The sequence below is a fragment of the Lissotriton vulgaris genome, chromosome 3_1 (assembly GCF_964263255.1).
Source record: "Lissotriton vulgaris chromosome 3_1, aLisVul1.2, whole genome shotgun sequence".
NCBI classification, from domain to species: Eukaryota; Metazoa; Chordata; class Amphibia; order Caudata; family Salamandridae; genus Lissotriton; species Lissotriton vulgaris.
The window spans coordinates 155,643,867-155,667,204 of record NC_141689.1 but is presented as its reverse complement, the minus strand read 5'-3'; the positions used below and the strand labels follow the sequence as shown (position 1 = coordinate 155,667,204).

Sequence of the window (23,338 nt, the reverse complement as noted above, 5' to 3'; positions counted from 1 at the left end):
GTTCACAGAGAGGTAGTTCCTATGGCCTATCGAGACTATCTAGTCTTGTAATGTGATAGTTAGGGGGAACTAGTATGTCTAAGAGGGGCGCGGATGAATCGTTTAGCCACGTTTCCGATCGAATTATGAGATCAGGTTCATTAGATATTATGAGGTCAGCTATATCAGTGGCATGATGTGCTGCCGATCTACAGTTTAGTAGGATACATTTTAGCTGGGTCCTGGTGGGAGTAGTGTTGTGGTTGTGAAGGATGGTACCCTCATGAGGTTATTTTCGACAATTCCTCTGGGAGTATGTCTCGAAACTCTAGAGGTATTGGGGTGGATGGGTTGGATACAGGACAGTTTTTGCAGGTTGTCCGTCTGTGCAGGTTCATGGGGAGGGGATGAGAGTTTGTAGGAGTGAAGTAGGGAGGTAAGATCTATCGGTGGGAAGGCGCTAGAGGGCGCACTGCGGGATAGCTGCCTGCTAAGACAGCTCTCCTGGTCAGGCACACAAATTTGCTATAATGCAGCGGTTGCAGTACTGATAATTTTCGACTTTTGTCTGAAATGTATGTCGGAAGTAGTGGTGCCTAGCTGGGGAGATGCTGCGTTCTTTGGCAATGTGTGGGAGACTGTGAAATCGCTTCAAGTTAAGAACATCCCCACTATCGCGGACGTACGCAACATGGCGGCCGCCGGGTAATGGAACACCGGGAGACTGCCTGAGGATCGTCGGTGAGCTGAAACTGGTGGCGCTCGGCTAGAGACACTGCAGGCACAGAGGAGGTATGCAGTCAATCTGCTGAAATTGCTGTCAGACACATGGACTTGGGTGCCGGATCGTGTGCATCATTGCGGTGGCGGACGGCACAGCGGTAACCCCCATGCTGCCGGGGCGACTGCAAGCGTTGCTGCAGTAAGCGGAGGAGAGCGGGTGCCCCATGACTGGAGGAAAGCACATCGGAATTGGAAATAGCTGCCTTTATTAACGCAGAACGAGGGCGCTATCGGAGCAGCGGCAGGCTTACGAAATAGATTGGCGATATACCGCACACTCCCCGGGGCACAAAATGGTGGCGCCAGACGTACAGGCTCATTTATGAAGCACTCCACAAAAAACAAAAACAAACCTCGTATAACGCACAAGAAGAGTTAAATGCGCATCTTGTGGTATCCCTGATACCATTTCCTTTATATGCTACGACCTGGAAGGAAGACAGCATTACCTTGGGGCACCAGGCTGTCAAATCGGATCACGCGCAAAATGGCGGCGATTAGCAGGATGTCTTCATGGGGCTCCGAGGTCGATGAAGGCCTGTCCAATCCAGGGAATTGACATAGAAGGTGTTCTGTTACCCCCACATCTCTGACAGCGCTGTGACATGATATCAGGGTACTACTCAACTGGTCCCTGGCAGGAATATCGGCAATGCCACGGTGCAACATGGTGACACCTCAAATTAAGAGCGAAATAGCGGCGATTACCAGAGCAACGTTTTCATGGTGAAGGACGGCCTGCTTCAATCCACTGCATAAGTAGCAACCTATGAGGACATACTAACAAGACATTTCATCATATGTACCATGGAAAAGTAGAGGCCTGTCTGGTCCAGGCAATAGAAACTGACGGAGATCAGTTGCCCCCACGTCTCTGGCAGTGCCGTGGCATAATTTCAGGATATTAACACTCCCCTCCTCATGGGCCATTTACCTTATAGACACTCTCAGCATCTCTTCATGGGCCCTCCTCTCTGTCATTGTTAAGTGAGCACTTGGACACCCGTCATTATAACATAGGCTTGAGGGGCTATTCTAGACATCATTGCTCTACAGACCTAAATAGAAAGACTCATACTGTAGTAGAATTTGTTGTATGTCTGACTGCAACAATCTGTAACCGCATGGGCAAACCGGACAAACAGCAACCTAAACTTACATTTGAATCAAAAAATCAACCAAAAGGTGCAGCATCGCATTCAGACACAGAGTTGGAAACAGAATCTACACCTGGTGGAGCTATGGAGGCTGTTCTTAAAGAGATCCAATCAAGTCTGCAGGACATTTATGGGAAGCTGGACCACCTCACGCAGCGGGTGGACAGCATGGCTGCAAAATTGGACAACAAGGCAAGCGACTGGACAGCGCGGAAACTCGCATTGCAGCTGTCGAGGATGAAGCGCACACAACTACCAGTAAATGTACTGGGATGGAGAAGGTTCTAGAAGTTGCTATAAAGAGCAAGGCGGAGGACTTAGAAGCCAGATCTCGCCTGAATAATATTCGAATTGCAGGCGTCCCAGAATCTACAAATACTGTCCGACTAGAGACGTATGTGAAGGTGATGCTCCGGTCAGTGTTCGGGGGGGGGGGGGGAAACTTCTCAACAGTCCTCATAGTGGAACATGTGCATAGGTCCCTTGCGCCACGTCCACCCCCAAGTGCGGCCCCACGCCCCATCATCGCTCGAATATTACATTATAGGGACAGAGATGCTGCGCTAAGGCTAGCCAGGGAGAAGCAGCAGATAACATACCAGGGCAATAAGCTGGAATTCTACCCTGACTTTACTATAGCAGTCCAGCAGGCTCGCAGAAAATTCGCTCAGGCCAAATTGAAATTGCATGAACTTAATGTGGAATATGCCATGCTCTATCCCGCCAGGTTGAAGGTAACGTGGGAGGGACGATCGACGATCCTACAGACTCCGGAAGGCGCTCAGGAATTCATCAAGAAAATCACTTCAAAACGTAAAGATCTTCGGCGTGATGAGCAACCCCAAGACTCAGACTAAGATATCTTCTTTATGCAATGGCGTAGCTGGACAGAGAGAATAGAACAGGAATCGTTCACACTTTACCTCTGAGAAACTACTCTGTGTAATCTGTGCATTACGGCATGAACCTGCACAATTCTGCCATTCCAATGGTCAGGCAATGGGTGACGGATAGCCGTTACATATGGATCATGGGGCACGTTGGGGGATTGGCGAGGAGCGGATCAACACTGCGGTGAATCTCTGCAGGGAACTGCTCTGCGGACTGATCTTACTTCGTTGTACTTGGACTACAGGAATTCCAGTGTAGTATCAAGGATTCATGAGTTCATTCTACATCTATTATTGTGGTATGCTGAGGTTAATACGAAGGTGTTTCAGTTATTTGGCCACCGCAGGTTAATAGATTAGACATACCGTGATGCAGGTATAATGTTACTCTTCCTGCTCCGGGGGTCCACACTGTGTAGTTGCAGGGGAGTCAGCCTGGTATCTTCCTGGTGGGTTCTGTTGCCTTAATGTACCTTCCACCTGCAGAATATGGCACATGATTTTAGGCTGAATGTATGATGGTGCTGCCACTGAATTGGGGGACGCATGGGTATATAACCCTTGTTGTATGTATTTTTGACCCACTGTAAGATATATGTTGAGATCTAATGGCGCCCAGCTTATATGTCTGCGACGAGGGCACTCAATGGCTAGTGATGGTCTAGCATAGAATCACAGTTCAGACAACTGAAAGAGCTAACCATGGCATGACTTGTGGGTTCAATTTTACAAATATAGGGTGATTGGAGGCGGGTGTTGGGGTGCCCCGTCATAGGTTGATAGACCCTTTAGGACTTCACAGACGTTATCCTAGCGGTATAAATATGATGATGGCTAGTAGCTGTCATGAACCGTGTTATCACGCGCCCTGTTTGAATTATAGCCAAGTATCTTCATTTTATGTTTGATTACACTCGTACTGCACTCACATTGTTAACCTGACCACATCCAATACTGTGGATGGTGTTGTGTGCCCATGGCGGACCCTCAAGTGGGTATTCCCCAAGTTGTTCATGGTTGGTTTGTGGTTCACTGAGGGGATTTGTCTTTGGCATGTTTGGGATGCTAAAGTGGGTGGGGGATGGGTGGGTGAGGCAATGTTCTATAGACCAAAGTGCTTGAGATGCAGCGCCGCAATCCAGGATAACTATGCTACACAATGCAGGACAGATGCAACTCAACATATACTGTTCAATGAAGGGGGGTACAGTTTCTGTCTTCTATATCATGTTGGGATATGTCTCCTCACTGGCATCATGGTTCCAGATAAATTGAGGCCTGCGACCTTAAATCTCCTCACGTGGAATGTGCGGGGACTTAATAATCCTAAAAGAAATCGGCACATGTTTGCTTATTTTTATCGGTTGCATATTGACGTTGCATTGCTCCAGGAAACGCATATTGCCCCACGATCTGGTTGCAAATTGGGTCATAAATGGGCCTAAGCTATCTACAGTTCGACGTACTCATCATATTCTAGGGGGGTTACAATACTGATTAAAAAGGGTACGAATTTTTCTATTGAAATTCTATAACAGATACTCTGGAAAGGTATGTCATTATCATAGGCACACTCAGAGGACAGCGGATGGTACTTATAAATATGTACGGTCCGAACACGGATGCTCCTGATTTTTTTCATGAAGTTTGGCAGAAACTGCACGATGTGGTAGATATGACACTCCTATGGGGAGGGGAGTTTAATTTGGTAGAGATTGAGCATCTTGACAGGTCAGGGTCCACCACAGAGCCACACCGGAAAGCTATGAATAAAATGAATGATATTATGTCAGATCTACAATTGTATGATATATATGGCGGACTAAGAAACCAACTTGTAGAGAAGCGACACATACATCAGCCATTCAGAACAGCTGGTCCTGTATTGATTATTGGATAGGTTCAAAGGATACACTGCTCTGGGCTAACACTATCAAACACCTCCCAAGGACACTATCAGATCATAACCCCGTACTCCTATCTGTCGAAATCCCCCATTATACACCCCCTCCTTATAGCTGGTGCTTTAATGCGAAAACGTTATCTGACACGGTATACACAGAAACTATCACCTAAGCCATCTCTGAATTCTTCCTCTGTAATGAACGTACCACCGATGACCCCTGTTTGCTGTGGGAGGCTTTCAAAGCCACGTTACGTGGGGTATGTTTAAGCACATCTGCGGGTATTTTGAAAGATATCCGCAGACAATTGTCTAGGTGCGAGAGTCAGTTAAGATCCCTAGAGCGTGAGTATGAGTTGTCACAGAACCCGCAAACACTGGGAGACATCAGGACTGTTATGACCGAATATCAATACCTAGCTGAAGACGAACTTAAATACAGAACAAACGTGCTAAAGCCAGGGCCTTTGGCGAGGGAGGTAGACCTGGGAGTATATTGGCGTCTACAATATGTGACAGTCGTGCTCCACAGACTGTCCTGCAGATCCAAAGTGCCAACGGGGCGGTGCAAACCTCTGCAAAGGGTATATTGCGGGAATTTGTGAACGCGTATGGCGCGCTATATGAATCACGAAACACCCTGCCCACAGAGGAGATAATGCAGTATCTGGAAGATGTTGCCATTGCCTGGCTTTCAGACACCCAAAGGGAGTATCTCTCCCTGCCAATTTCAGTAGAAGAAGAGTCAGAGATCATTAAATCACTCCCTAATGGGAAGGCTCCGGGCCCCAATGGGTTCACCTGTGAATTTTATAAGGCCTTAGCAGATTTAATAGCACCCCGCCTGGTTGCTATGTATGGTGATGCCTTTGATAAATCAATTGTCCCCCCCACTTTACGAGAAGCAGTATTGGTGGCCCTCTTAAAGCCAGCAAAGGACCCCGTATACTGTGAATCTTATAGGCCGCTGTCACTCATAAATGTAGACTCTAAAATACTAGCCAAGCTGTTGGCAGTTCGACTGCAACCCCTCATGACCGCACTGGTTCTGCTGGACCAGTCCATATTCATACCAACTAGGTCAACAGCACACAACACCCGGACGCTATTTGCGCTATCCCACTACATAGTACCAACTACCAAAGCGGCCGCAGTCATGTTGGATGCAGCCAAAACATTCGATTCAATAGAATGGCCATACCTATTGACAGTCCTTAAAACAATGGGCTTTCCCCTGATATTCCAGCAGTGAGTTCAGCTGCTTTATACCAAACCTGTTGCCCGTATTCGCATAAATAATTATATCTCAGATATTATGCCTATAGCGCGTGGGACAAGGCAAGAGTGTCCACTGTCCCCATTATTATTTGCATTGGCACTGGAACCCTTAGCCTGCAAAATTAGACAGGGTCATAGCAGCTCTGCTCTACAATTTCCTGAACGACCGTAACATATCTCTATGTACGCGGATGATATGTTATTATATGTTCGTGACCCTGAAACCAATTTAGCCCCCTAGTTTCGGGAATACATGAAATTCGGGAGACATTCTGGCCTTCAAATAAATTGGGACGAATCTATTATGATCCCCCTCACAGACTCCACAAGTCCGCACATCACTGAATTTCCCCTAGAGTAGCAATCCGAACCAGTAAGGTACTTAGGAGTGTGTATTACCATCGAGACCCAGAAATTGTCATTTGTGCAAATTATGGCAGAGCTATTAGCTCTATTAACGACAAAATTGACTGTTGGATCCAACTGCCTTTATCATTGGCTGATAGATTAGCAATTGTAAAAATGGTAGTTCTATCAAAGTTCCTGTATCTTTTTAACAATATCACCATCACACCCCCGCCGGAAGTGTTCCGTCAGCTACACTCATTATTGATCAAACTTATTTGGGCGGGTAAGCAGGCCAGAATTCAACAATTGAACTGAGAGCTCTAACGCTACCATATTCAAGAGGTGGCTTCAAGGTCCCAGATTTTCGTCTCTATTATTTATATGCACAGGTGCAGTACGCTCACCATTGGTACCATAGGAATCCCTATCTTACACATACGGCAATAGAGGAAGGTGACGCGCTACCTATCTCACTGCCAGCAGTAATAACCCATCAAAGACCTCCACTACATGCCAAAGATATTAATACGGTGGACGCTACCAATGCTGCGTGGCATCGAATAGGCAAGTTGGCACATAAGCTCCCACTATATGCACCTGCCCTCCCATTACAACACCATCGAAACTTATCTGTTACCCAAGAAGAGGTGGGAATGAGGCTATTACAGCAGGTGGGGATTGACACGATGGGTGATCTTTATCATGAAGGGATGTTTAAACAACTACGAGATTTTGATTGTCAGTAATCAAACACTGCTATTTAGTTTTTACATATCACAGACTCCAGGGGGCGATCAAACGACACTACCCTACATATCATACGGAACTTCCGCAACTGAATGCGCTTCAATTGATCATAACCTCCCCTAATAATAAACGATTAGTATAACGTCTATATACTACAATCCAAGAGGAGATAGCAGACATGACACATAAGACATGGAAAAGATGGAATGAGACGCTAGACACTCCGCTCACGGAAGAGGAGTGGAAGTTAACTTGTTCGCTTACAGAAATGTTGACCCCTAATGGTAACCTAAGAATCTTGCATTATAAATATTTGCACCACACTTATTATACACCAGCCAGGCTTAACAAATATGGTCTTCGTCCAGATGCACGATGCAAACGATGTGGAATTGATTCTGCAGACTTTTTACATCTAGCATGGCACTGTTTGCTAATACCAGAAGCACATGTGTCCTGGGGCTATTATGCAATGTTCGGGCTACAAAGCCCAAATTTTGCATGATTGCATTGCTTCTAGCTAAAAGAAGAGTCTCATTATGTTGGGATAGTAAAAACGCACCCACTCCCCCTCAATGGCTTCGTGACATGGCATACTGCCATGACACTCTTACCACCTACGAAGAGGAATTGCCTTCTGGTTCACGTCCTAGAGACTACTGGTCATATCTGGTCGCATATTTACACAATAACCCAATTGACTAATTCTGTGCTGCACCTCTTTCTTTAACTTGTTTTCATTTGCCTATTTGCACTGAGAAGTATCTTGTCTGTACTGAGCATGTAAAAGATTTTAGTTATGGGATGCGGGATGCAGTAGCATGATGGTCTGTTTGTTTGTCTTGGACATGTTATGTCTTGAAAATGTCACTAACAATTTTTTTTTTTAAAGATCTTGAGGTGATATGGGGATTATTTTTCTAGTAGGACGTGATGGGGCATTAGGGTAAGTTACTGTTTTCCATCTGAGGGCAACTGAGGCGAAGGGGCTAATGCATTGCCGATGGATGCATTTCGTTCCTGGTTTGTGTTGTTGCAGAATCAGGTCGTAAAGGGATTGGATGTCCTCTTTGATTTGATGTAGGGATAGTAGTATCACATCAAGTCTGTGGTCAGAAGTAGGGGCTACCGTGTTAATAGCCTGCACTGTGGTTAGGTGAGGAGGGGTTATTACTTGTGTGGAACCCAGGGGCGTGCTGTGGGCTGGTTTGAGATATGGAGGTTTACCAATGTGATAGTCCGTGGGGGAGGGGTGGGGTAGTGGCGGGGTATTGATGCATGCTTTGGCAGGATCTCGTTTGATGTATGGCAGTGTTTCTGGATGGCAGTCACTGGAACGGGGTGAGTACAGAGGGGGTGGGAGGGAGTGTTGATGTGCGCTGGAGGCAGAGGGACCATGAGGATCGTAGTGTGGGGAGATGGGGAAGATGGGACTGTGTGCTGATCAGGAGTAGGTTTGTAAGGAGCGATTAGAGCCGAGTATGCAGTGAGGTTACTGGGTATGAAGAGGGAAAGTTGCCTTACAGTTCACTGGACATTATTATTGCCATATTCTCCACTGTCAGCTTGAGACCATGATAAACAGCCTGATTAGTCCATCTATAGTAGGGGTTGCACATGGGAGGGAAGGGAGGGGATGAAATTCACTCCATTTTATACATTTGATACTTCTCACACTTGTGACAGGAAGATACTTTGTAGTGCTGGTGATATAGTAGATGTGAAACTCTTAAGCATATAATGATGTAGGGGATCAGGATCCTCTGTGGATGTTCAAATCCAGCATTTAAAATAATGCAAACTGCACCAAATGCGGATCCACCTCTTTTGAAAGCGTGAGGGAGGAGGCTCCCAGTTATATTGGATCACAGGGTAAAGCGTCTTTCAAGAGGCGTGCTTTCAGTTTTCTTTGAGGTTAAGCAAAGCGCATGTGAATGACCCTGTGTAGCTTATTCATCCCACAGAAAAAGTCATAATTGAAGAAGTCCAACAAAAAAAGAGGAAACTCCCAAAATGAATATGGAATTTCCTTCAACCACAATGTCCATTCCCCTCTCTTGTGCTTTATTCTTCTCCATTTTATACTGTTGAAATGAGGTCCATCATCCTGTCAGTACTACATACTCTGGATGTTGTCTTAACCTGTATCATAAGGTATAGCTTGTCATTGAAATTCTATACATGTGGTGGCTGCTCCTTTATGTATGCCTTTAACCCCCATACTTGTTGGATTTTTACTCCTCAACTTCCATCATTACTTTGATCTTGAGATTACTTATTCAGTAATTTAGTGCTGTGGTTTATAGCCGTTCGAGTACTTTTCATCTTTATTTTATGTGTGTCTTTTAATGTTTTTGAATTTCTTGTAACTATATATTAATTACAAAGTGCGCCTTTTATTAGCATACAATATCACAAAAGTGCAACGTTTTATCCTCCATGTATCCCAGTATGTTTTTTTAAAAATTATTTTCAATATTTCTTTCAGATAAGTTTAATACATATGTCACTTTGAAAGTGCAAAATGTGAAAAGCACTACAGTTGCAGTGAGAGGAGGCCAACCATGTTGGGAGCAAGACTTCATGTTGTAAGTAATTTCTACAAAGTATAGTACAGGCATATTGTCTAATATGTACATGATACTTTACTTGTATTTTCTGTACTTTTTTACACAAGGGTTAAAATGTTGGTTTCCACATTATCATAGCTGCTATCTAGATGCCACTCACAGACTACAGCATTGTCTTCTGCTACAAACTCAGGTTAACAACCACATATAGCTGTGCAGAAGGCACTGCTAATATGTTTAAGGTTCAAAATGTTCAGGTTATATTAGTTTGGTGAAAAATAGTTGGATTTGAGTTTAAAAATCACTGGCACTTGACTGTCTTAATTATTTCATCTGCTTATCTCTTGTCTCTCGGGGAAATCTAGGATAAAATGTACCTGTTACATCGGGGCCTGTCTCCCTCAAAAGCCTCAGTCTTCCACTCTTCTAATGCCTCCTACTGTGATAATCTCGGTCTGGGGTCTAATTCATTCATGCAAGTTTGTAAATTGTGCAGAATTCTCCCATTAAATGTACCATACTCTGGAAATGCCAATAGACCATCATCTTTGGTGTATTATATCCAATTTTCTAACCTTACACAAGTGTGGTAGCCTCTGTCTATCATCATGTAAGATGCAGGCGTTTTCGGTGGTGGAATAATAATTCCTTCTCTCATTTCAATGATCTTATCTTTTTAAAAATAATTCTTAATTTTCTGCAAGAATTACATTTTTCTCTTTTCTCCATACATGATATATGGTCTTCCTCTAATATACTGTTCTTGGGCAAAACCTAGGTATCTTCTATCAGGGCGATTTCCTACAAATGCTGGATCTAGATGCCACATATAATCACCGCTGTCTATTACCACTGAAATTTGTATTATTTGCAATTTAATCGATTGTTTACTTCACTTAAATACTTCTCCAATATCAGCCCGTCTTTAATTTTAATGACCAACCAACATTTGTTTTACAAAACCTGTTAACCAATGTTTGCGCAGCTTTTCTGTGACGTGAGTTCTCACTCACCCCTCTTTTACAACATTACCTCCGCTACACCCCCGCTGTTTCAACCTATCCCATGCAAAAACAACAGTTGATGGACAGAATGCAGAACAATGTCATACATTCACCCCAGTACAGAGATCTGGTCCTAAATCCATTGTTTTTTTGCTCACCATACCATTCCAGTTTGACCCTAGCCATATGCAAATAAGTCTTCGACCCTGTGCCCCATGGGAACAGTCCTGCCCGAACTGCCAAGCCAGGTCCTCCATGGACTGGAAACAAGCATCCTAGGACCGGTTTCGGGCTTTCAGCCCTCGTCAGCCAGGATAGCCTGATTCCAGTGGCATGGTGAGCATGGCTGATTAGCCAGAAACCGGTCCCAGGATGCTTCTTTCCGGTGCAGGGAAGACATGGCTTGGCAGTTCGGGCTGGACTCTTCCCATGAGACCAGGGTCAGACTGGTTTGCATATGGTCATGTCTGAACTGGGGTGGCGGAGTGAGCTAAAGAATGATGATGGATTAAACCCAGATCAGTTGACTGGGGGCGGGGTGCTTGCATTGTTAAACACTCCGTCCATCATCCCCTTTGGTTTTGCGTTGTTCGCTCTAAGTTGTGGGTCCCTTGCTCACTTTGCCACTGGATTCAAGCTAGCCTGGCTGATGACGGTTGATTAGCCAGAAACCGGTCCCAGGATGCTTGTTTCCGGTCCAGGGAAGACATGGCTTGGCAGTTCGGGCTGGACTGTTCCCATGAGGTACAGGGTCAGACTGATTTGCATATGGCCATGTCTGAACTGGGGTGGCGGAGTGAGCTAAAAACTGATGATGGATTAAACCCAGATCAGTTGACTGGGAGTGAGTGCTTGCAATGTTCAACACTCCGTCCATCACCCCCATTTGTTTTGCTTTGTTTCAGCCTATCCCAACCTATCTTGCAAAGTCAGTGCAGCACCCACGACTGACCCCTCCTTTGCAAGGTAATAGGACAACTCAATTTTTTTTCAATTTAAATGCACTTATCAATTAACAACATAAAAACATTCCCTACTGTGCCTGATTGACTAAATTAAAAGAAAAGACAATTTTCTTTCCCAGCGATTAAACCCTTCAGTTTACCCTTCACGCACGACGAGTAAAACCTCTTCCGCTTACTCTTCACTCTAGCATCAAAGAACCTGTTACTCCTTCAGACGTACCCTTTCTAGGTGATATAAGACCAAAGTTTCACCAGTGAACTCTTTTGCTGTCAATTACTCTCACTTTTATACAAAAAAAATAATCCCTAGTGCTTCAAGTTCTACCAAACTTTACGCACTTACTTCATCAATACCAGTAACCGCACTGCAGTGTGGCTTCCATTTTCCACCCGCTATTCAATATCCCTGGGGATTTCCAGACAACATATAACAAATACAAACGGATTTTGGTTAATACATAAAATCAATACAAATCAATACGCAACTAGCTACCCATCTTAACTAAACCCTAACCATCCTCTGCTTCCAAGAAATACTGATGGCGCGAGATTACTGACATCATACTCACCTGGGCCCATAAACATTCACACTTTGAACCAGTAATCGATTTTATCTACCTACCTATCAGAGTTTTATTCACCTTAGGACTTATACCTGTACACCATGACTTACCAAATCCTTGTCACTTATGCTCTAGGTCCTCATGCTGATGGATCAAAAGGAGTTAGAATAATAGGTTTAGTATAACATTAACTTTTATGGAAATAACCACAGACTCTTAAAAAGATTTAAACACTTTATCTATGCAATATTTTGTGAGTCTGATGCCATAACAGTGAGATTAGAGACTTTGCAAGTAAGAAAATAATTATTAAAGCAAAAGTCTTGCAACACTTAAAACAAATACTTTTAGACATAGGTACCTGGGAAGGGTAAAAAAGGGAAACAGTACATGGACATACCACACAGATTTTATTTACCTAGAATGGTGTGAGGACCAACCCTGGCCTTTTGGGAAAAGAAAGGGCTCCCGACTAATCAGGTGCCAACAGGACAGATCATATGCAAGATAGAACAGGTAACCTCCGCTAAGTGCAACACCAGCGTCACACCCCTCTCTGCAACTACTCTCGAAATCCCTTCTTGGCGACAGAGTCTTCTCCCTCAGCAATTTCCAGATTCTTCTTTCAGACTATTCGACTAGCCCTCTGAGGTCTGCGGCATCAATGTTCTTCTTCAGCATATGTTGGGTCAGTGACAGGTCTGTCGCAAGTCGGACAATCTAACTGACTAAACCTACCTTAGTTATACTATTTTCCAGGGTATGTACCACCCCCAATGTTGTGAATATGTGTATTACCCTTAATTTGGTTTGACAGAAATTACGTAAATCATGTTAAGGTTTTGGATGAGGCATTTGCCAATGGGTACAAACTTTCCAAAATAGTTTGGTGATTCACAGTAACAAAAACCTCCAAGAGGCTTAAAAGGACTAAAAGTGTCGTCCTTCTGTCCAGCTCAACATACCATTTCAAAAAGCACAGAAGGTCGGTTTTGTTCCAGTTTCAGTCAGACTCCTGATTTGTGAATGCATGAATGTTCATCTAGGAAAAATGTCTGATTTTTGCAAATATAGGACAGGCTGTCATAGGCGTATTGTTACTTACAGCCGATGGCCTATGTATTATTTATTTATTTTATTTTAGTGGGGAAGGTAGGCTTTTTAATTACAGTTTGAGCCCGAGACAGGAAAAAGATGTGTCATCTCCCGTTCTAGTGGTACTAACAAGATGAGATGCTCCTTTAATACCATGCTAGAATGATCTCTGCTCAGGCATTTGTGGGTTTTAATTATTCAAGAATAGAAAAGACTCTGTGCTGTGACAAGGACACACTGAAAAGGAGAGCTCGTGGGAATTGGAATAGGGTCTGAGTAAGGGTTTGGATTGCCAGGTTATTTGGCAATGGCTCCTGCATACCATTCACCGATAGTTATTGTCGTATTATTGAGTTTTTTTGTTTTTTTTAAAGAAATAATTAAGTGTGGCATAAAACGTCTGGGTTTGTAGGTAGTTGTGTAAAGAAACCTTTTGGGAAGCAAGTTGTGGAAATCAAGTCTGCTAGAAGATGATGGTATTTTAATTGATAGTTTATTTCCTAACTAGTTGAACATATGTTGTTTTAGAATCTATATCAGGAAGAATGCCCCAGTTACACCCTTAAACTTAATTGTTTCTTCCTTTACAAATCCAGGTTTGACAAGCATCGTTGTGTTATTGAAATTTGAATTTGTGCAAAGGCAGTAGAGTAAGTATGTAGAGTTCCCAAGAATGTTCATGTGCATTAGAAAGGTTTTACTAGTGGTTGCATAACGAATGACTCGTATCTTGATGTAGAACTGTAGAGTACATTGTTTTCAGATTTGAACAGAGAGCAAAGTTATAGTGAGTGTATCGACGCAAGGTGGTAAGAAAGCATAACCATAGAACTGTTTGGGACCTATGATAAGAGAAAAGCCTAGGTGTAGCACGGATGAGTGAAAGTGTTGAGGTTTTCAATCCTTCTCCTCATCAGTTCACATGTTTATCATTTAGGGCAGGGGAGATGGATGTACGTTGTTACACCGCATGCTTTTACCACGCATGCTTTTACAGTGCAGGTTTTTCAACGCAAGTCGTTACAACGACTTGCGTTGGGGGGTGCTGGATAGTGAATAGTTTAATTTACTATTCCCACTCCAGTCCCCGTGGATAGTAGGCAAGGTGTTGGATAGTAAATTAAACTATTACCTATCCTAGAGGGCCCCCCAGCGCAATTCGTTGTAATGACTTGCGTTGAAAAACCTGCGTTGTAAAGGCACTGCGTGGTAAAAGTTGCGTCGCAAAGGATGTTTCCCGGGGAGATGAATGTCTTAATAGTGTTAATCTGCTTAAGGAGATCTTGGATCTAGTGATTTTCTAGGTGGTTGGTAAAACATCACTAATGTGACGGTTTGAGAGGGAAGGCTTCTTTCTGATCTTCACTTAGGGTCAGCATGAGGAAGTTTTAAAATCAGCCATCGCAACACAAAACCCATTGAGAAATCTTGTTAGAGAATGGAATATCCTGACGCAACTAGAGAGGAAATAATAGCTGGTGACTGAGCAAAGTGTTGGTTGAAATTCAGGACCATTTCGAATTAAGAAAATATTCCCTGCAAAGTACGAAGGTTTCATTCAGTAAGTAGATCACCATGCTATTTTTTGTAAGGAATCTTCAGACACCGCGTAGATTGAAGATCTTTATTGAGTTGATGGCATAAAAAGACAACACACTAGAAACTCAGGAGCGGTACCATGTACACTCGCAGCTGGCAATAACTGTCATTGGAATCATCTGGCATTCTAGAATGCCAGATGATTACATCACAATGCACGAGCGTGGGGAGAGAGGAACGGAGACCCCAGGGGAACAATTCTAAGGGAAAGGCAAGAGTGAATTACAACACAACACATCTCCTTCCCAATTAAAGGGAAAAAGAGGAACTGAACAGAGTAATATACAGTTTAAAGGGGTACAAAGGGAGTGACCCCTAATCACATACAAAGTCTTTTAACTTGCTGGGATTAACATTGACCCGTCCAAACCTGCCAATCCCCTCGGTCACAGAATCTCTAGTGGGATCCTCTTCCTCTTCCTCTTCTCGGGCTGGAACTACTCACACATGGTACATCACTAGAATCACTACTACCAAGAGCAAGGTGTTCACCCAGTGTTTCGTTGTGCCCCTGAATAGAGGGGACGCTGACTTCTCCAGGCTGGGAATGCATGGAGGTATTGTTAACTTCTTCGTCTGATCCTAACTCATCTTCATGCATCCAATCAAAGTTTTGCTTTTTGCACACAAGGTCACGTACAGCACGCTGAGCCCGAGCTGAATGAGCATAAAATTCACCACTCTCGCCCCTAGCTATCCGTAGCTTTCTCGCTTACAGAGAGCGTAGAAACATGCCAGACTTTGCCATCACTAAGTAGAGCAGAATTACAGAAACATTTTTCAACGACAAGGGTTTGGGAATAGCGATTCTGACTTTTTTAATGAAACTGCTCTTCTTGACCCTCACTCGATCCCCCACCTTGAGACGTAAAAAGGTTTGCACATATGCTTAATCATATCGCTTGTTGCAATCACTCTGTGCTTCTAAGACATACTTCCTCGCCATTTCAGAAGACCACTCTGCTCTCCTAGCTGTTTTGAGCCGACCAAAATTATCCTTTGACATAGGAGAATTCAAAATGACTGAAGGACATTCTCTCACTGGGGATGATCCTGTGTACCTATATTATTTTGTACAATTTATTCTTCCAAATTATTCCATTATTGTTGGCTAACTGTATGATGCCTTTGACAACCCGGTTAAATCGTTCCACAGCTCCATTCCCTGCTGGGTGATATACAGATGTGGTTTTATGGGTAACACCATTCCTTTCCAAGTACTTCCTAAAATCCTCAGAGGTGAACTGTGTACCATTGTCACTTACAATATATTTGGACAAACCTTCCCTCGTGAAAACACCATCTGAAATTTGACAATGTTGCATGCATCAATCTTGTGAAGTATATCAATCTCAGGCCACTTAGAAAAGTGATCAAGTACTACCACATACACTTGTTCTCCTCGATCCCTTATGGGCCCTATAATATCAATGCCAACCCTTTCCCAGGGCATACCTGTGCAAGACAAAGACTGCAAAGGGCTTTTAAGAGTGACATGTGACTTGGCAGAGTTTTGACACTGCACACAATTTTTTACTTTCCTTTCAATTTCTAAATCACATCCTGGCCACCGGTACCAATATTTAACTCTGTGTTTGGTTTTATTAATGCCAAGGTGTCCCTCCTGGCAAATTTCCATTATTCTGTCTCTCAACACTTCACAAGGGACAACATTTCCTTGCCTCAAAATTAGTCTGCTTTCCACTGACAACTTGTGTCTCAGTTTCCAATATGTTCTTAACTCTGTTCTAACAGTTTTCTTACCTAGCCAACCACCAAGATTCAGTTTGCTTACATCTTGTAAAATGTCATCCTGTTCAGATGCCTTTAACTAGATCTCTCTGGAAATGCTGGGAGATTCTTTAGTGATATTGGCTACACAGAATTCTTCTTCCTTACATTCAACATCACCACAGTTTGGGAGAGGTAAGCGGCTGAGGAAATCTGCGACCACATTCTTAACATCAGGCAAATACTACACTTCGTAATTGAAGTCCAACAATCTTACTGACATGCATGCATGTCTAGGTGATGCAGCATACAACCCTTTTGTGGTAAGTACTCTGGTGAGGGATCTTTTGTCACTGCGTAGAATAGCCTTTTTTCCCCAAATGTACTGGCGGATGTGTTCCAGGCCCCATACAAATGCTAGTGCTTCGTGCTCTATAACTGAGTACCTTTCCTCAGTAGGGGTTAATGAGCGCGAAGCAAAAGCAATGGTGGCCTCCCTACCTATTTCATTTTTTTGCATAAGAACGGCTCCTATACCTCTCCTGCTGGCATTGGTAGTGACCACACTAGCAAGTTCCGGATCAGAACCATGCAATGGAGGAGCATCACAGATTTCCTCTTTGAATGTTTTTTGACAACAAGGTGACCATTCAAACTTGTTTTTTGACTTCATCAATTGTCTGATGTCATATGTTTTTGAAGAGAAATTCCTCACAAACTTGGAATAAAATTCCACCACCCCTAAGAATGCTCTCAACTACTCTGTGTTTTTTGGCACAGGAGTATCTTGAATCGCATTCAATAATTCACTCTTAGGCTTGATACCAATCTGCGTGATTTTCTGACCTAGGTACGTGACTTTCCTCACAGCAAATCTGCATTTACTATACTCATCAGTCATACCACAATTTTGCAATGCATTAAGAACTTGGAATAACCTCTGGTCATGGTCTTCCTTGTTCTTGCCCATCACCAAAATATAATCTTGAAAGATGAGTAAGTTCCTGATTCCGTTGAAAATGTCATGCATTAGTCTTAGGAACAAGGCTGCTGCTGAGGCCAGCCCACAGTGAACTCTTTTAAATCTATAACAACCGAATGGTGAGATGAATGTGGTGAGGCACCTACTGTCTGGGTACAACGAACCCTGATGCTAAGCCGCTGTTCAGTCGATGGTTTAAAACACTTTTATGTCTTTGGTAAGTGTAAGCATTTCATTTATTTTAGGGAGAGGGTATTGAACTACTAGAATGCTCTTACTGCGTTTGCGTAAGTCGATGCATAACCTCCACTTACCATTGGACTTCCGGGCCACGACCAAGGACACAACCCATTTGGAAGATTCTGTTGGTTTTATGATACCAGCATTTAGTAAGACACCCAGTTGTGCATTGACTTCTTCTCTTAGGGAGAAAGGAATATGTCTGACCTTATGTATACTTGGTACTGCATTGTCTTTAAACTGGATGATTTTGTGCTGAAACCCTTTTAATTTTCCATTGGTACCACTGAATACTTTAGGAAACTTTCTAGAAATTACTGACGTAAAATTATCTTCTGGTTGTGGCAACAAGACATGTTCCGGACTGTTGGGATTACGTGTAATGCCCAATTTGCTTTGGTCTTTCAGTCCCAATACAGAGGGTCCAGTGGCACAAACATACAGTTTGCTCATGGTTTCTCTGTTTTTGAATACAAATTTGTTTCCTGTAACCTACCAACTCAATGGGTTCCCCTGTGAAAGTTTTTAAAGGGCTATCAGGTAAGTCAAGATCTTGACCTAGAACATGCATGAACTTCTTAGCCCACACGTCTTTGTGGATAATAGTGTATGGTGAGCCTGAATCGGCAACAATTGAAATACTCGCACCACCTATGGCTATTACGCACATGGCTTTCTTCCTGTTTCCTTTTTCATTTATGCTTGTATTAGCGGCATGCGCATCTATTACATTAAGCACACACCAGTCACATTCAGATTCATCAGACGAACCGGAATTGTTTTCCTCGTTCTGCTCAATCATTTTTAACTCTACCACTCGGTTTTCTCTGCCATACTTTCTGAAAATGTCTGATAATACCACACTTGGTACACTTCTGATTACGTGCCGGACATTTTCAGTCATTGGCTAAATGTCTGTTGCTTCCACAATGATAACTCTTCCTCTGAGAGAAACCGTTATCGCAGCTCTTAAGTTCAGTCTCCAAACTTTCTTTGCTCTTGTTCCTAAAAGTTGTCTGCTACCTCATCTTTGCGCCGCGTATTTTAGCTACTACACTACAGTTTTCCTGTTTCATCTTGCTTTCAGAGAATACAGCTTTTGTGCTCCTACCGGTCAACTCAGCACTTTTTACAGTGTCTATAACATCCTGCAGTGGTTTTTCACCTTTGGCCCATAATGAATCTTGGATATTGGGATTGGCAGCACACCATTACAATCTGGTCCCTTATGAACTCGTGCAGATTACCAAAATGAAAAAGAATGCAACATTTTTGAGGACTGAAACAAAATCCTCCATGGTTTCATCTTTGCCTTGTTTGCGGTGAAAGAATTTGAAGCGATCTACTGCAAAACAAACCGTGGGTTTGTGATAATTGTCCAAGTCTTCCAGTGCATGGACATATCCCATACGTTCTTTTTGATGCTGTTGTATACTTTGTGCCCATCAATCCTGGGATTCTTGAATATTGCCAGAACATACATTTTGGACTACGCAGAAAGAGTAAAACCTTTCTACAATTTCATAAAACCTGACTTTGTGTTAGACAGTGCTCATAGGAACACACAGATACTCTTCATTCCTTACAAACTGACTTGATAGCTTCCAAACATTTACAGACATGCGTAAACGTACGCAACCTGGTGATCCGTGTAGTTGCAGGTCAATCTTACATCCAAGATGGATACAATGGGCTAATTCTCTCACTGCAACAGATGTGGAATACAGGTACGACCCAAATCTAAAAAGACAAGCATTTCTGCAATATGAACAAGAATATCCTCTACCAAGTAAAATAATGCCTCTAGATCAGTATGAGTATATAATTTATACGGACCGTTCCGCTCAGCCGGCCTTAGGGAGTAAACCGCAATACAGCGACACGTGTGCTATCGTAAAAGGGTGCATGCGGGATGGAAACTTTCATCCGGGTTGTACAAAAACGCAGTCTCTAGGGGACTGCACAGTGCAGATGGCAGAATTAAAAGCACTATTACTGGCACTGGTAAACACGGATTGAGGATTGCCCACTCTGATCGTGTGCGATTCCTTTTACTGTGTGCAGTCACACAATAAATATTTACATCACTTGGGATAGAATGGGTTTAAAGATGCAAAAGGTGGCACAATTAAGCACAGAACGCTATGGGAACAGTTACTGGAGTTGAAAAACGAACTACCAAAGACTCAGATGATACACACCCTGAGTCATCAACGTGATGGCGTTTACGTTGAAGGTAATTAATTGGCTGACAAAGCTGCAAATGGGGCTGTAAGCACGGCTTCCGTAGCTGCAGTCACTCGTTCAAAAACGAGAATAGACAGTGAAATAATGGTTGAGATTATTGCCACACGCAATAACTCAGCAGTACCGAAAAGAGTTCCACTCAAGTACTCCTACAAGTTAGATGCAAATAATGTTCCATTTGCTCAAATTCCTGGAGTAGGGGTGTTAGAACTGGCTATTTCTGGTAGGCTAAGGCTGACGCCAAAGCCAGGCAGAAACCACCATTCTAGTCAGGGCAAGGAAGTCACACGCCAAGATAACCTCTGCTCACCCCCTTGGTAGCTTGGCTCAAGCAGTAAGGCTAAACTCGGAGGCAATGTGTAAAGCATTTGCGCCAGTGCACAACAGCAACCACATACTAGGCACACCACAAAAGAGACTCCACACAAGGTTATTATAAAAATAACTTTTGTATTGTAAAAACACATCAGATAAAATCACACATATACATTGTGCCAACTGGCACGGGCAATATTCACAGGGATTATGTACACCAGACAGGGCCACATGGGCGCCTGTCAGAATCGGATGTAGTACTTCTAGATACAGTGTAGAATATAAAGTCACTTCTAGAATAAAGAATAAAGGTAACATAAAATAATAATCAAAGATAACAACCAGTAACCACTGGTAACAGAAACCAGGACCTAACTAGGACCACCTGTACTAAGAAAGAAGAACCACCTAAGTATCACACAGCATTAGGGGTCTAAGAAAGAATACATTACTCATGATGCAATAAACCTACATTCAGAGGAGTAGAAAAGACAACCACCTAAGAATAACCACATTTAGGGGTACACCAGAACACATTACCCATGATGCAGGAACCACATTCAGAGGAGTAATAAAGAAGAACACATGATGCCATAAACATTCAGAGGTGTTAAGAATAGAGCACATGATGCAATAAAATACATTCAGGGGTGCAGCGCAGGAAGACACATGATAACCAAACATTCAGAGGTGCAGCGCATGGAAAGAAAGACACATGATGCAGTAACACATTCAGAGGTGCATAATAAATCAATAGCGCAAAAACTCACATAAGCAATAACTATTAAAAAGCATAGAAATCACATTGCGCCAACACTACATAAGCCACTACCTGTGACAGTCCCTAGGCCAACTGGCCTTGTGGGGCAAAGATGCCCTGAGTCCAAAGTCAGGGTGCGCTGCCATGCAGCGCCAGTTTCACAGTACAAAAAAAGCCTAAACGTGGCAGCTGCCCACAAAGTGATGGGCAACTGGGAACAGAAACCTGTGGCAGGGCTCTCAGTAGCCCCTAGACAAATCTGCGCCACCTGAGCCACACAGGCTCTAAAGCAACATGCCCCCTCTGAGCCTCCGTGGCTCTAAAACACACTAATGGCCCTCTGAGCCACACAGGCTCTCTCCACAATTCTGCTACCACGTTGGAGCCTCTCAGGGCTCTAGATTGCACGTGCCGGCAGGAAGGGGGGGCGGGCACCGACCATCTGCCCCGACGCCCCATCTAGAGGCTGCCCTCGTTGGAGTCCCCCTCAGGGGACTCGGGATGCCAAATATGCCCGCAAGAGCCTTGAAACAGAATGCGGGGCAAGGTGGGAGCGGCCCACTGCCAGACAGGGCCGCTCCAGACGAGAACAGAGTCCGGTGCCTTGAGGCACCCATCAAGGAGCCCCCACACTCACCGGACCTCGGGCGGCGCTTCTGGGGAGCAGCGCGGAGGGGCAGGCACCGGCATTGTGCCTCCCGCCCCCTCCGCCAGACACAGGCTGCAAGGCTTCTCCCGCTTCACCCGGGCCCCCTCCTGGGACCCGGGGCTCTCAGCCACAGCTCCGTTCCTCCTTCCCTCGCGCCGCCAGCATGCAGCATCTCCTTTCTTCCTCTGCCGGCAGCGGGGGCGGGACTTCCGGCCGGCCGTGCTGCGATTGGCCGGCCGGCCAACCACTTCTGGGTCGCTGCGGGCAGTGCAGCGGCCCTTCTCCTTAGGCAGGCAGGCGGGGGCTGAGTTTACCGAGGAGTGGGCTCCCTCGAGTAAAAATCAAGATTAGCGGCATGGCCGCGGGGCAAATGCCGGGTGGGCACCGGCCTAAGAACAATCACGCAATCGAGGTGGGCACTCTTAATTAATTAAATAAATACGGGCATAACGCAGGGTGGCACCTGCAACATCTCACGCAAAATGCGTGATAGCAACACGCTCGCTACGGGTGAAAAATAAAGCGCTCTCAAGCGCTAGGAGGCAGAAATAACGCGCTTCCTTCGCGCTGGGGGCACTGACAGCCTCACAAGCCCCCAGAGATGACCCCTACATCAAGAAGGGTCCCAAAAGTCTTGAGTCATCCAGGAGGCAGCACAGCAGCTCCTATTAAGGGAAATCCTCCAGCAAAGTTCTTCAGGAGTCCAGGACCAGTCCATCAGGAATCCAGGGCAAAGCAAAGTCCCCCCATCAGCCCATGCAAGGCAGAGGGGTCCCCCAGAGTCCTCCAGGCATCCAGGGGCTGGGCAGCGCCCGCCCCTGGTTGATTCAAGTCAGAAACAAGAACATTTTGGAAGGGGGCACAGCCCCTTCTTATACACAGAAAATCCTTTGAAGTCCTTTGAAGCAGGCAGTGTGAGAACCAGCTGGACTGGTTTAGAGGGAAGTCCCCTTCAGTATCAGGGACAGAGGTGTCAGTCGCCCAGCGGGAGGTGGAGCCAGCTTTGTAGTTACACAGGAACAGCCCTTCACTATCAGGTGCCATCTCCTCCCACTTCCCTGGCAGCAGATGCTGCCTTTCATCCATGGGCTGGCTTCAGACAACCTCCTGGGCTCTCTAGCCCCTGTCATCCTCAAACCAGACAGTCAATCCACAAGCAGGCCCAGGCACTCTGGGCCAGGCTCACCAGCCAATCACACGCTAGCATCAACTTACACAAATATGCCAACTTCCAAAAGTAGTACTTCTAGACTAGACACAGTCATGCCGCATACATCATTTTGCAGCATTCATTCTCACGAGTTCGCTCATACCAAACTCGCCCCTGCACTCCCCACGCATCAGGAACTACCATGGGCATACATATTCCCCATTCATTCCTATGGGAGGGCAGGTCACTCACCACACATTCACAGAGAGCTCAAGCACTTTACACTGTACCACAGTGAAAAAGTGCGCAGAGGCCTAAAATCACCAACACCAGGTTCCATGAACAGGCTAGTAAAAAGCAAAAAGTCTAGGGGTGAACCTGCC

General features: G+C 44.5%; 1 protein-coding gene across 3 annotated transcripts in view; it reads left to right on the top strand.

Annotated features, from left to right (window-relative positions):
• UNC13B (unc-13 homolog B) overlaps positions 1–23,338 on the top strand; it is a 3,024,149-nt gene that overhangs the window by 647,053 nt on the left and 2,353,758 nt on the right. For all 3 annotated transcript variants that reach the window (XM_086960243.1, XM_086960242.1, XM_086960241.1), the window contains exon 3: positions 9,574–9,673. In XM_086960243.1, coding sequence (XP_086816369.1) covers positions 9,574–9,673 — 100 coding nt within the window. The remainder of the gene's footprint in view (positions 1–9,573; positions 9,674–23,338) is intronic.